We start from the raw sequence: 13,280 nt of genomic DNA, 5'->3' as shown, positions 1-13,280 counted from the left end.
CTCCAGTCTAACAGCGATAACTCAACAATGCCAATTAAAGTTCCTAAATATACTTCAGAAGAAGGTACATAGCCCACTCACAAATGTTAGTGCACATAGTACTTTGGAGTTGTACACAAAATCATAAATGTTTTAGAAATATTCATCTTTTACATATAAAGTACCAATATCATTTCCATTATAGGGTACACGTTAGAATCTGAATGCTTTTCCTAGAACACTCAAGCACTTGGTGTTTTGTCCCAATGCAAAATTAACAGCAGCTTTATTCTCTATATATATTCAAATTGAAAATCTTTAGACCTTACCTTAAAATGCTCAAGTGTGTTCTTACGATATTCATACCATTCCACAAAAAAATGCAGACTTTGGAAAAACATGAGCAAATCTCTTTTTTCTTCTGCTCTGTAAAAAGTAAAGTGCTATGGTTAATAAGTAGTATGAAATGATATGTTCACTTAATGTTTATTTCTTATTTTTTTCTATGGGCATGTGCTATCCTAACACTAAAAATGCCCTTGGTGCCCTTCTATATGTTGAAACCTGCACTTGTATAAGTGTTTGTTCTGTTACTGCTAATACTAATTCCTAGAAACTACTATCTAGCCTGGAATGTTCTATGCAAATGTTTGAACCTATACAACGTTACAACCACTCAAATGCCACATTCTCCAGGAAATCTTACTTGATAAATGGAAAACAATATGCTTCCTGGCACAAGATTTCTATCCCATACAAGTTCTTGAGTGAGAACCCTCAGCACCAGCAGGCTGGGGCTGGATACCAGAAAGGCCAACCACAGCATTAGAGTGGGAGCTCTGGGCCAGCAAGACTCTATATGTGGTACACTGTAGGTATTTATGCTCCCATAGTTCTTGGTGGTATTGTCATTATCAATTACCGTATTTTATGATTTCTCATAAGCTTTGTTCATGATCCCTAGAAACAGTGGAGCATCAGCACCAACTACCCTAATTCCTGAAACACGCACTTCTCTGCTAAAGAAACAATGAAGGCCCATGGGCCAGAACTAAAGTCAGCCTCTCCAAAGTCCACTGGGAACTAGGCGAGTTGGCCTTATCTGTAAAGAAAAACTACTCTTCTGCATGTACACTAAATTAGCTGTTAATGGAATGCTAGTCATACAAAGAGCAAAAGCTAGCTAATAAAGCTAGCTAATAATGCCAGTACTTCTAGCATCTAACCAATAAGATCTGGCTTTCTGACAAACAGTACGGAAAAGGAGCACTGTGAAAAGCATAAGTACGCTTAGTCCAGCAGGCTGTCATTAGTCATCACAAAACACTGGATAGCATAAGTATCATTGAATAAGGTGACATGAAAGACTGAGGGGCCACTTGTTTAGCCCATCAAGCACCAGACCACAGACAATTCTCTTCCAGCCCATCACCAGTGGATTCTAGGAATACGACAGAGAAGGATAATTACCATTTGGCTTTGGTGAAGCAACATATGTAAAGAGGATAAATGTTCCCAGTCCACCTGGCCACCAATGGATTCGCAACCCCTAGAAATGCTATTTATAGACTCTCTATGTTAGGAAGTTTATTTTCTCTCTTAGACTTCCTTCTAGTAAATCAGTGTTCATTGTATCTCACATGCCAACTCAAGGGATGTCTTGCACAGCTAGGATGTTGGCACCAGGCTGTGTGAAACCAGAAACTAGATTACTCATTATTGTATTCTTAGACTAACAGTGCACGGTGCATAGTATCCTTATAATATTTGTATTTTAAGTCCAGATATACCAAATTTCTTTCTTTGCTACACAATTTTATAAGTAGTATCAAAAGAACAGAGTTGAATAACCACTACCACAATCAAATTATAAACCACTTTCATTAATACAGAACAATGAGAAGAGATACAACAGACTTCATGTCAAATCCTTAATATAAAGGAGTATCTTTAAAGTATTTTTGGGGAGGGATAGAAAATACCCTAAAAGCTCAAACTGTCAACTATGAATTCTATATCCAAAAGAAAACTTTCAAAACTATAGATGAAGACTTTAAAGCCAATAAATTAAAAAAGAAAATAAATAATAATTCAATACAAACATATTAATATTATTACTATCATTATTACTGCTTTTTTGAGGCAGAGCTTTTTTCATGTGTGTTAACAGCCTTGGCTATCCTAGAATTGTCTTAGTAGACCAGGCTGGGCTCAAACACCCAAGAGATATACCTCCCAAGTGCTGGTGTTAAAGGCATGGACCATCAACTCGGCTTGCAAGTTTTTACTAGGAAATAAAAAGGTAAGATTAAACCAAAGGTTGACCTTATTAGGAGCCACGTCTCAATGTGGAAGAAGGAGCATGTAAATGTGAAACAGGAACATGTACAAACAGTAGGAAAATGAAGTGGAATATAACAAGTACTGGTATGAATTCACAAATCCATATATACATTTATTAATATATGTATAAAAAGGTCATATGATTTGGAGTGTGCGTGTGTGTGCGTGCATGCGTGCGTGTCTGAGTATAAGCACAAATTTTCTAGTTCTGACTCCTGAACAGCCAAGAAACAACCCCCCCCCCCCCAATAGCAATGAACACATCATATATCAGATCTTGGTTTCTAAAACTAGTCCCCACTAAAAGTCCTCAGAGAAACAACTTAATCCATGGATGGGGCAGAAGGGGTTTTATATATTACAATTCCTGAAAACCTTTTAATATCAAGTTACAAAAAAAGCATTAGAAGATATGACAAAGTAGTATCACATGGCTGTATAAGTCAGTTCAAACGGATTTCCAATGATCAATTTTCAGATATTTTGATCACAAACATAAATAAAAGGATGAAGATATTATCTAACAGGTTTGGAGAGATTGTTCAGTGGTTAAGAACATTTGCTGCTCTTTCTGAGGACCCAAGTTCAGTTCCCAGCATCTACATCTGGTGGTTCACAACTATCTAGAGGTCCAGTTTCAGGGTATCCGATGGCGTCTTCTGCCCTCTGAGGGTACTGGCACACATGGCAGGCATATGCCCATGTACACACGCACGCACGCACTCTCACACTTTAAATTTCAACATAATCATCAAAAATGGGAATGACTGAAACAAAACCTGCAATACAGATATGAACAGATATATTTACAAAACAATAGAGATCTGTTTCTTAAGTGCAGATTCAAATTCTACTGACAAATGAGGGGGACATTAAAGAGTTAAAAAGTTACCATTTCTCAAGTATGGCTGTGTTATGTACATACACAAAAAGACATGAATAGAAGGTGGGGTGAGCTGGGAAGGGGAAGGGGACTAATGGGAGTGGAAGGGGGACAAGAGTAGCAGTAGGTAAAAATGACTGAAATACATTAGGTACACATATAAAATGTTACAGTGACGTCCATTATGTTTAATTAACTGAAAGTAATATTGTTCTAGAAATACCACTGTGGTAGTTTGAATAGGAATGGCTCCCATAGACGTATGTGTTTGAATAGTTGGTCCATAGGAAGTGGCACTACCAGGAGGTGTGGTTTTGTTGGACGAAGTGTGTTACTGGGAGGAGGGGGGTGGTTGAGGCTCAGAAACTCAAGCCAGTGCACTTCCTGCTGCCTGAGGGTCTGGATGTAGAACTCTCAGTAACCTCTCCCCAGCACCATGTCTGCCTGCTGCTGCCATGCTCCCAGCCATGATGCCCAATAAAATGTTTTCCCTTGTAAGAACTGCTGTGGTCATGGTGTCCTTTCACAGCAACAGGAACCCTCCCTAAGACACGACCTATGTCCATGGGCAGATGGATGACCAAACTGTGATATTTATTCACAGCAGAATTCTATCTTAAAACAAGGAATGTCTGACACATTCTACTCTGAATATATCTTAATATTATGCAAAGAGTGATTATGTATAATGTACCATACATTTCAGAAATCTGTAAGAATTTTAATGTAAAGAAATATAAATGAGAAAGACATATTTAACTTGATTAAAACATTACACAATTCATATATGTCAAAACAGCATACTTAAGAATTTATTTTTCTAATGTATCAGTGAAAACCAATTTAAATTTTAAAATATACTGTGCTAAGTAAAGCCAGTTCCTCCCCCAAAGACAAATACTTCATAATTCTACTTCTATGAGGTACTTGATGTAGTTAAAAAAAAAAAAAAATCAAACAATTACTGATGGGAGATGTCATTCTGTAAATATGTTTCTCTTATTGGTTAATGAATTCTGTAAATATGTTTCGCTTATTGGTTAATGAATAAAGCACTGTTGCCAATAGGAAAGCAAGATAGGTGGGACTAGGAGAGGTGGAGGATTCTGAGAAACGTAGTAAAGTCACCGCCATGTGATCTTGGGAGGGGAGGACTAGAGTCTGGCTTCCTCGGTAAGATAAGAAAGACTATGTAGAAATACATATATCAGTGATTATGGGTTAATATTTAAGACAGAGCTAGCCAATAAAATGCTCCAGACATTGGCCAACAGCAATATAATTAAATACAGCGTCTCTGTGTGTTATTTGGAGCTGATGCAGCCTTGGGACCAGGCTGGCGGGAAAATGCTCATAACAAATTACTGGATGAAAGTTCTATGATAGAGTATTCGCCAATCTGCTTACAGGGGTAGGCCAGTATGGACATCCTTTCCACTATTGCTAGGAGTCTTACCAGAGGGGATTGTTGGGGGATTGGGAGGAAGGGCCTGAGGGACAACTATGGTTGGAATGTAAAATGAAAGTAAAAAGAATGAATTATTAAAAAAAAGATTAAACAAACAAAGTAGAATGGCAGTAGTTACTGCATGATGGAAACAGAGAAGGGAAATTATATATTGTTGTTGATGTTCAATTGGTAATTACAAATTATTTTGTCTGCTAGGTGATGGTGACACACACACACCTTTAATCCCTGCACTTAAGCAGAGACACTTAAGCTGAGTGTGAAGGCAGTCTGATCTACAGTGCTAGTTCCAGGACAGCCAGACTTACACAAAGAAACTATGTCTATTTCCGAGTAAATAAATTACTCTCTAAAGGATATACACCTAAAAAGAAGCTGCAGTTTCTTCAGTATGGTCTATAAATAAAGAGACAAACAAGATTTATGTATTTTACATTAACCAAATAAGCAAAAAACCAAACCCTTCAGCATGTGATGAGTGAGAGAAAATAATAATCATCCTGGAATGATCAAAGTACACACATACACAAACACCAACCCGATGACAGTAATGTAATTTTTAAAAGAACTTTAAAAATACAGTTCTTTGCACTTATAAAGATTACTATTATTACAGCATACACAGTATTCAAATTATATACAGAAAGAGTGTGTAGGGGGGATTCTTACCACTGTAGGACTGATTATAATGTATCTATTTTTCCTAAGGAAAGTCCAAACTTTAGCAAATGTAAAATAGAGGTTATGGATTTTTCACAAAACATTTGCAAAAAACATTTCAATTTCAACTAAAGTAGTCAGAAAACCAAAATGATTCCAAATGTCTCCTTCTTAAGCACAAAGCAAAGCATAAAGAGAAAATTGGAAGTAAAAATTCTACAATGTTCTCCTAGAAATGAATCTAATAATGTGTTTGTAGTTAACTCACTTAAATATTATCATTTACTCTCATACAGTATTGGTGTTGCAAAATATTATGATTATCTTGGAAAACAGTTTGCTAATTATTATAAACTTAAATATACCAAACATATCCTTATATAATTCATAATTACCATTTTGTTTACTTGCTCTAGGAAAAAGAAAATTTACAATCACTGGAACTCTTGGGATGCATCCGCCACAAGTAAGGAGATGAATGATTCATTCCAAGGGTACCAGTGAATGCCTAAAACCAAAATATCAAACCTTACATATACAATGTTTTCTATACTCATATAACCATGATAAAGCTAAATTTATTAATTAAACACACTAAGAGACTAATAATAGAACAATTATACTGCAGCAAAAGATTATAGTGTCTCTCTTGAAATTAAGACATCTATTAGGTTGTGAGCCACCATATGGGTTCTTGAAATTAAACCTGGGTCCTTTGCAAGAATAACAAGTACTCTTGACTGCCGAACCATTCCTCCAACCCCTACTATACATTTTACCAATATGATACATAAATAATTATAATATGGTATATTCACTAAACTCTGAAAACAGCACAGATGTGCTTTGATGGGTAAATAGGTTAATTCTGGCTTTACCAGGAGTTAAGAGTGGCAGAGTAATAGTACAAAGAATTTAAGTGAATATGTGTTATGAGAACAATTAAAAAAAAAAAAAAAAAAAAAAACAAAACAAAAATAGAGTCTCTTTACATAGCCTAGGTATCTTAGGTTTTTATTGCTGTGAAGAGACACCATGACAAAGACAACACTTAGGAAGGAAAACATTTAATTGAGGGGTCTTGCTTATATTTCAGAGGTTCAGTTTATTATCATTATGACAGGGAGCACAGCCATGTACAGGCAGATGAGGTCCTGGAACTGAGTCTTATTATCTTGCAGGCAACAGGAAGTTGACTGACAGTCACACTGAGAGAAGTTTTTAATGAAAGAGACCTCAAAGTCCACCCCCATAGTGACACACTTCCTCCAACAAGGCCACGCCTCCTAACAGTGCCATTCCCTTGGAGGGAAGGGCACATTTTCTTTCAAACCAGTACACTAAGGCAAGCCCAGAACTTGTGATCCTCTTATTTTAGCTTTTCAGTGCGAGGGCTACAGACATGGACCACCATGACTAGAAGTTCAAAACCTTGGTTATGACGATTAATACACATAGCTATCAAAGTGGTCAACTCAGGGAAATGCAAATCAAAACAACTCTGAAATACCATCTTACACCTGTCAGAATGGCTAAGATCAAAAACACCAATGACAGCTTATGCTGGAAAGAATGCAGAGAAAGGGGAACACTCCTCCTCCATTGCTGGTGGGAGTGCAAACTTGTACAGCTTCTGAGGAAATCAGTGTGACAATTTCTCAGAAAATTAGGACTCAACCTACCTCAAAACTCACACTCACACTACAAGGCCATTTGCTCAACTATGTTCATAGCAGCATTATTTATAATAGCCAGAACTTGGAAATAACCTAGATGTCCCTCAACCAGAATGGATAAAGAAAATATGATACATTTACACAATGGAGTATTAATCAACAGTAAAAACAAACAAACAAAACAGTGACATCATGAAATTTACAGGAAAATTGATAGAAATAGAAGAAATCATCCTGAATGAGGTAACCCAGACACAAAAAGAAAAACATGGTATGTATTCACTCATAAGTAGCTATTAGACATAGAGCAAAGCATAACCAGCTAAGAGTACTACTACTAAGTGAGAAAAGTTGTCAATGGTGTGGTGGTTTGAATAGGAATGGGTCCCATAGGCTCACGTGTTTAAATGCTTGATCCACAATGCATTATTACAGGAGGTGTGGTCTTTTGGAAGAAGTGTGTCACTGTGGAGACTGGCTTTGAGGTTTTACAAGCTCAAGCTACACCCAGAGTGGCAAGCAACTCTTCTGCTGCCTGCTGATCAAGATGTAAGACTCTCACCTTCTTCTCCAGAACTATGTCTGCCTGCATGTTGCCAGGCTTCTCACCATGAAGGTAATGGACTAACTTCTGAAACTGTAAGACAGCCCCAATGAAATGTTTTCCTTTATAAGAGTTGCTGTGGTCATGATGTCCCTTCATAGCAACAGAAATCCAAACTAAGGCAGAAGTTGGTATCAGGGAGAGGGGTAGGGCTGCGATAGGCCAGAGCATGGTTTTGTTTGGAGGAATATGGACTTTGGGACTGTGAATTATAAAAGCAACTAAACACTTTAAGTGGAGCTTAATGGGCCATCCTAATAGCAACATGGAAGACAGTGGTGCTGAGGGTAATTTGAACTATGGGCTCTGGATAAAGAGGTTTCAGAGGAGAAGAATGTTAGTATGTGGCCTAGAGAACTGGTCTTATGATATTTTGGTGAAGGACGTGGCTGCTTTTTGCCTTTGTTTGTGAAGAATCTGCCTGAGGCTAACCTGAAGAGATATGGATTAATTCTGCTGGCAGAAGAAATATCAAAACAGGTTAATACAGATTCTGGCATGTGGTTATCAGTGTTCCCTCTTTTTGTTTGTTTGGTTTTGTTGTTTGAGACGGGGTTTCTCTGTAGCATTGAAGCCTATACTGGAACTCACTCTGGAGACCAGGTTGGCTTCAAACTCAGAGATCTACCTGCCTCTGCCTCCTGAGTGAAGGGATCAAATGTGTGTGCCACCACCGCCAGACTAATGTTCACTCTTTAGAAGATTAGCAAACTGAGCAAGCAAAAATAGAAAATGTACAGACTGAAGAGAAAGGAGCATCAGGAAGTGCAATGGAGCTCAGTGCTGTGTTCTAGAAGATAAACAGATTAAGAAATGAAATAAAGGAGTGGTGACCTCGGGGCAAGACCCCACCCAGCTAAGCTTCCAACTTGTGAAAAGGAATTAAAGAACACCTTAGGTCCAGGAGCAATGGTGTATGCCTTTAATACCCGTACCCAGAAGGCAGAAGCTGGCAGATCTCTGTGTTTGAGGTCAGCCTGGTCTACAGACCAAGTTTCAGGACAGCCAACCTTAGGCAGTGAAGGACAGAAAACTGATGAAGATGTAATTTAAAGAAGGGGCCATGTTCCAACCCCAGCAAGCAGCAGAATGTGGCAGTTTCAATTATGTGGTTCTAACTTTATTACCAAGGATAGAAGAAATGGTTTATGGAATCTACCTCCATGACTAAGAAAAGCTGCTGAGACCAGACATGTGTCTGCAAAGGGCAGAGCTGCTCTTATTGTGGTTCTTAGAAACCAGAATTCAGAGCCTGGCAGTGGTGGCGCACACTTTTAATCCCAGCACTCAGGAGTCAGAGGCAGGCATATTTCTGTGAGTTTGAGACCAGCCTGGTCTACAAGAGCAAGTTCCAGGACAGGTTCCAAAGCCACAGAGAGACCCTGTCTCTAAAAACCAAAATAAAGAAATAAATAAAGGAAGGAAGGAAGAAAGGAAGAAAAGAAAATGCAGTTCAGTAAACTAATTGGGGAAATAGTTTCACAGTATCTTATAAAGTTATACTCTTACCATACAACCCAGTACTATTTCTTGGTACTTAACTTACAGTAGAAGTCAGCAAACTTTTTTCAAAGGGCCAAATAGAAAACATATCAGGATTGAAGGCTATATGATTTCTATCCAGATTACTCTGTCACTATAATATGAAGCCAACTATGTACAATATGTGAAAGAATATGCATAAATGGGTTTCAATAAGATATTTCTTCTAAACATTTGTAAGTCATAGTTTGTCCATCCTTAAGAGAAATCAACCTTACACTCAAAAGCATTATACCAGAAAGATTTGGCCATGGTGTAAGTCCAGAAAGAACCATCAGTACAGGCATGCAAAAAGTGATTAGGTGCTGTTGGAGCACAGGCATGAAGCCTCAAACCTTGTCAGAATCAGAACCTTTAGGTGACTGAAGGGTGAGATGGTAAAGCAATGGAAGAAGACAAATCCATGGCCCCCAAGGGAGAAGGTCAACCCATCTATCTCTGGGAGAGGCATAAGGTCACTGCTGGTGCCAAGACAATGAATAGCAGCTTCTGAAAGAGGGACAACAGTGAAAACCCTCTGGTTCCATGGAGGGGACAAGACATTCACTGGGCCTGTGGTCCTACATCAACACTCATCAGTGGTGGCACATGCCTGCAATCTCAACCACTTGGGAAGATGAGGCAAGATGATAATTTTAGGCTAGTCTACGTAACAGATCAAGACAACCCCTCTTCCCCCCCCCCACACCCCATAATGCACAGAAAAAAAAGTTCCTAATGCAGAAGAGATACCTCAGGAGTAAATAGCAAGTACTTGCAGGGTACCTAAATGCAGTTCCAGGCACCCATGCCGGGACCTACTCTAGCCCCAGGGGATTGCTCCTGGCTTCTGAGGGCACCTGGACACATATACAACACATACACATAATAAAAAATAATTAAAATATATCTTATGATAATAATAATAATCCCAAATCCAGCTCAACTGTTGACTACCATTAAGTCAATTCCCAACATTAGCAGCATGATAAAAGGTTGGCTACAAGTACTCAATATTTGCTTCAGTTTGTGTTCCCACAGGCAATGTCTATCATTCAACCAAAAATTATGAAGCAAAAATTCAAGAAAAATTAACCCATCGTTAATCAATCAGCAGATCTAGACTTAAAGATGGTTCGGAGATGGGTATTTGTTAAATAGGCACTCTAATATATCCAAGGTTTGGCATGTAATCCCAATCACTAAAGAAGATAAGGCAGAAGAGTGAAAGTTTGAAACCAGCTCTGTCCACAAAGGGGAACCTAATCTCAAAACAAAAGTTATAATTAATACGTTAAGAGATTCAGTTGATTCTTACAGCTCCAGAGAAGCTAGGTAACAAGGATGACTCTAATAGCGACACATGGATCACCTTGGGGAGGGGAATTAGATGAGATCTACTGGGTAAACTGGGAACTCCAGGGGAATGTGGGGGGAGGGAATTTAAGGTGGAGGATTGGGGGGATGATAGCACAGGGGAAGGGGGTGGTTTGGGTGGAGAGGGATGCAGTAGAAGAACAATGAAAGAAATATCTTAATAGAGGGAGCCACTACAGGGTTAGGGAGAAACCCAGTGCTAGGGTAACTCCTAAGAATCCAGAGGAATACGCCAGCTAAGACTCCTAGCAATAGTGGAAAGGTTGCCAAAACTGGTCTTCTCCTGTAATCAGATGGGTGAAATGCCCCAACTATCATCATAGAGCCTTCATCCAGTAATTGATGGAACAAGATGCAGGGATCCACAACCAAGCACCAGGCCAAGTTCCAGTAATCAAGTAGGAGAAAGGAGGGAGTATATGAGCAAGGGAGGCCAAGATCATGATGGAGAAATCTACAGAGACAGCTGAACTAAGCTTGTAGAAACTCATGAACTCTGGATTGACAGCTGTGGAGCCTTCATGGGACCGAACTGGGCCCTATGTATGTAGGTGACAGTTGTAAGGCTTGGGGTATCTGAGGGGATTCTGGCAGTAGGACTACAATGCAAAACTGGTACATGAGTCCATTCATAGGATGCCATGTTCAACTGTAATGCATGGAAGAGGGGCTTGGCCCTACCCCAATCTATTGTGTCAGGCTTTGTTAACTCCTCATGGGAACCCTATCCAAGAGGAGGAGTGGACTGGGGATGGGCTGGGGTGTTGGTGATGGGGTCAGGAGGAGGGGTGGGAGGGAGAATTGCGGTTGGAATATAAAATTTAAAAGAATAAATTATTAAAAAAAACCCTTAAGTGATAGAAAAAAAGAGAAGAAAGACCAAAAAAAAAAAAAAAGAAAAAAAAGAAAAAAAAAAGATCCTGTCAAAAGGTCAACAGCATACATATACAGTGACCTTTTCTGGCCTCCACAGGCACTGCAGATACATGTATACAAACATACATTCAGGCAAAACACCCATACACATAAAATTTTACAAAATAAAAATATTTAAATATATATTTAAAAACATTGCCAGACGTTGGTGGTGCACGCCTTTAAATCCCAGCACTCAGGAGGCAGAGGCAGGCAAATCTCTGAGTTCGAGGCCAGCCTGATCTACAGAGTGAATTCCAGGAAGGCTCCAAAATAATATAGAGAAACCCTGTTTCGAAAAACAAACAAGAACAAAATAAGAAAACAAAAAGACAGAAAACAAAAAAATTATAAAGAAAATTTTAAAACCTGTGGAGTAAAAATCCACCATATATAGAGCAATTAATTTTAACACAGCTTACCTGGATGCAAATTCACTTAATTCTGAATATTCCGTGGGTTCCATTATTATGTTGAGGTCAGTTATAACAGAAGATAATTTCTCTTTAGTCTAAAATAAAGATGAAAAGTTTATGTACAAGAGCAGTCTGTCTTTTAAACTGGACAAAAATACTTTAAATATGCAAATAGAAAATTAATAAAAATGATAAGATACTAGCTATTTGCTGAGTAAATTAAATACTCAGTACTTACTAAAATCTAAAATGATTTCCAAATTAATTGTATAAGTTGAATATTGAAACCATAAATATAAGGAGGAATGAATTAAAAAAAACTTACTAACCAAACACTAGGAAAAAACTAGCCAATGTCAAAATCTCAAAATATCTAAATAAAAATCAATTTATGAAAACAGCCATGAACTGAGAAAAATGTTTAACACAAACATGATGAAGAAAAGAGAAAAACTAAAAAGAAAAAAAGTCATAAACTAAAAGGCTTATAAAACAAATTACTACATTAAAAAGTTAAGATTTCACTAGTAGTAGATAAATGTAAATTGAAAATAGGTGACCTTTTAACTGAACAAAAATTTATAAATGCAACTAGGAACTTTCGGCAAAGTACTTGCCTAGCATATGCCAGGCCCTAGTTAGGGCAGGGGTTGCCACAGGTAAAGATACACACAAACCTGGCACCAGGAATATAAATTGGACTTTCTAGAAATCATTCTAACAGTAAATTACCTAAATATTCATTTACTTCACTCTTAAACTTTAGATTCTTATAAGACTCTTCACTGAAGTAAAATAAAGAGAAAGCCTTACTATTAAAGATATTTGTAATAGTGGCATTTATTACTAAAAACCAGAATCAATTTCACCACTAATGGAAAACAATTTCAGACATTCTTTTTTATTTGTTTGTTTGAGACAGGATCTCTAAACATAGTCCTGGAACTCACTATATAGAACAGGCTGGCCTTGAACTCATAAAGAGCCAAATGCCTCTGGTTCTGAGAGATGGGATTAAAGGTGTGCATTAGCACTTAGTGATAGTACAGAGACATTCTTATAACTCAAATTTTAAAAAGGCAATGTAATTTTAAAATGGACAAAGGATTGGAATAGGTATTTATCCAAAGACAACATACAAAGAGGCAGTAATCTATCGATGAATAATACATCAGCATTAGTGTTCTTTACACACACATACATACATACATACGTACAATATGGATTTTGGTAAATTTTAGCTGTGTTGTCATCTCTGAAAAAGGTTATCTCAGTTTGCCTTGTTGAGTTGGTACTGTATAGAAATTAACAGCCACACCGGTCTGGAAATTTTAAATTACTTTTCCCCATTTCTACAGGGTTAATGCATTGTACTAAATATGTTAAGTTCTTACCTTTGTGAGTTTGAGCATAGAAAATGAAAAGGTATTCTAAAAAA

The 13,280-nt window shown here is 37.8% G+C and overlaps 1 protein-coding gene across 1 annotated transcript in view; it reads right to left on the bottom strand.

The window, feature by feature from the left end:
* Positions 1-13,280, bottom strand: part of Cenpp (centromere protein P) — a 174,696-nt gene that overhangs the window by 145,282 nt on the left and 16,134 nt on the right. The window contains exons 4-5 of the mRNA XM_051194309.1: positions 11,849-11,937; positions 309-405 (exon numbers count right to left, since the gene is read on the bottom strand). Coding sequence (XP_051050266.1) covers positions 309-405; positions 11,849-11,937 — 186 coding nt within the window. The remainder of the gene's footprint in view (positions 1-308; positions 406-11,848; positions 11,938-13,280) is intronic.

This window comes from Phodopus roborovskii, unplaced genomic scaffold (assembly GCF_943737965.1).
Source record: "Phodopus roborovskii unplaced genomic scaffold, PHOROB, whole genome shotgun sequence".
In the NCBI taxonomy this organism is placed as follows: Eukaryota; Metazoa; Chordata; class Mammalia; order Rodentia; family Cricetidae; genus Phodopus; species Phodopus roborovskii.
The sequence above is the reverse complement of the archived record's forward strand: the minus strand, read 5'-3'. Positions and strand labels throughout refer to the sequence as shown.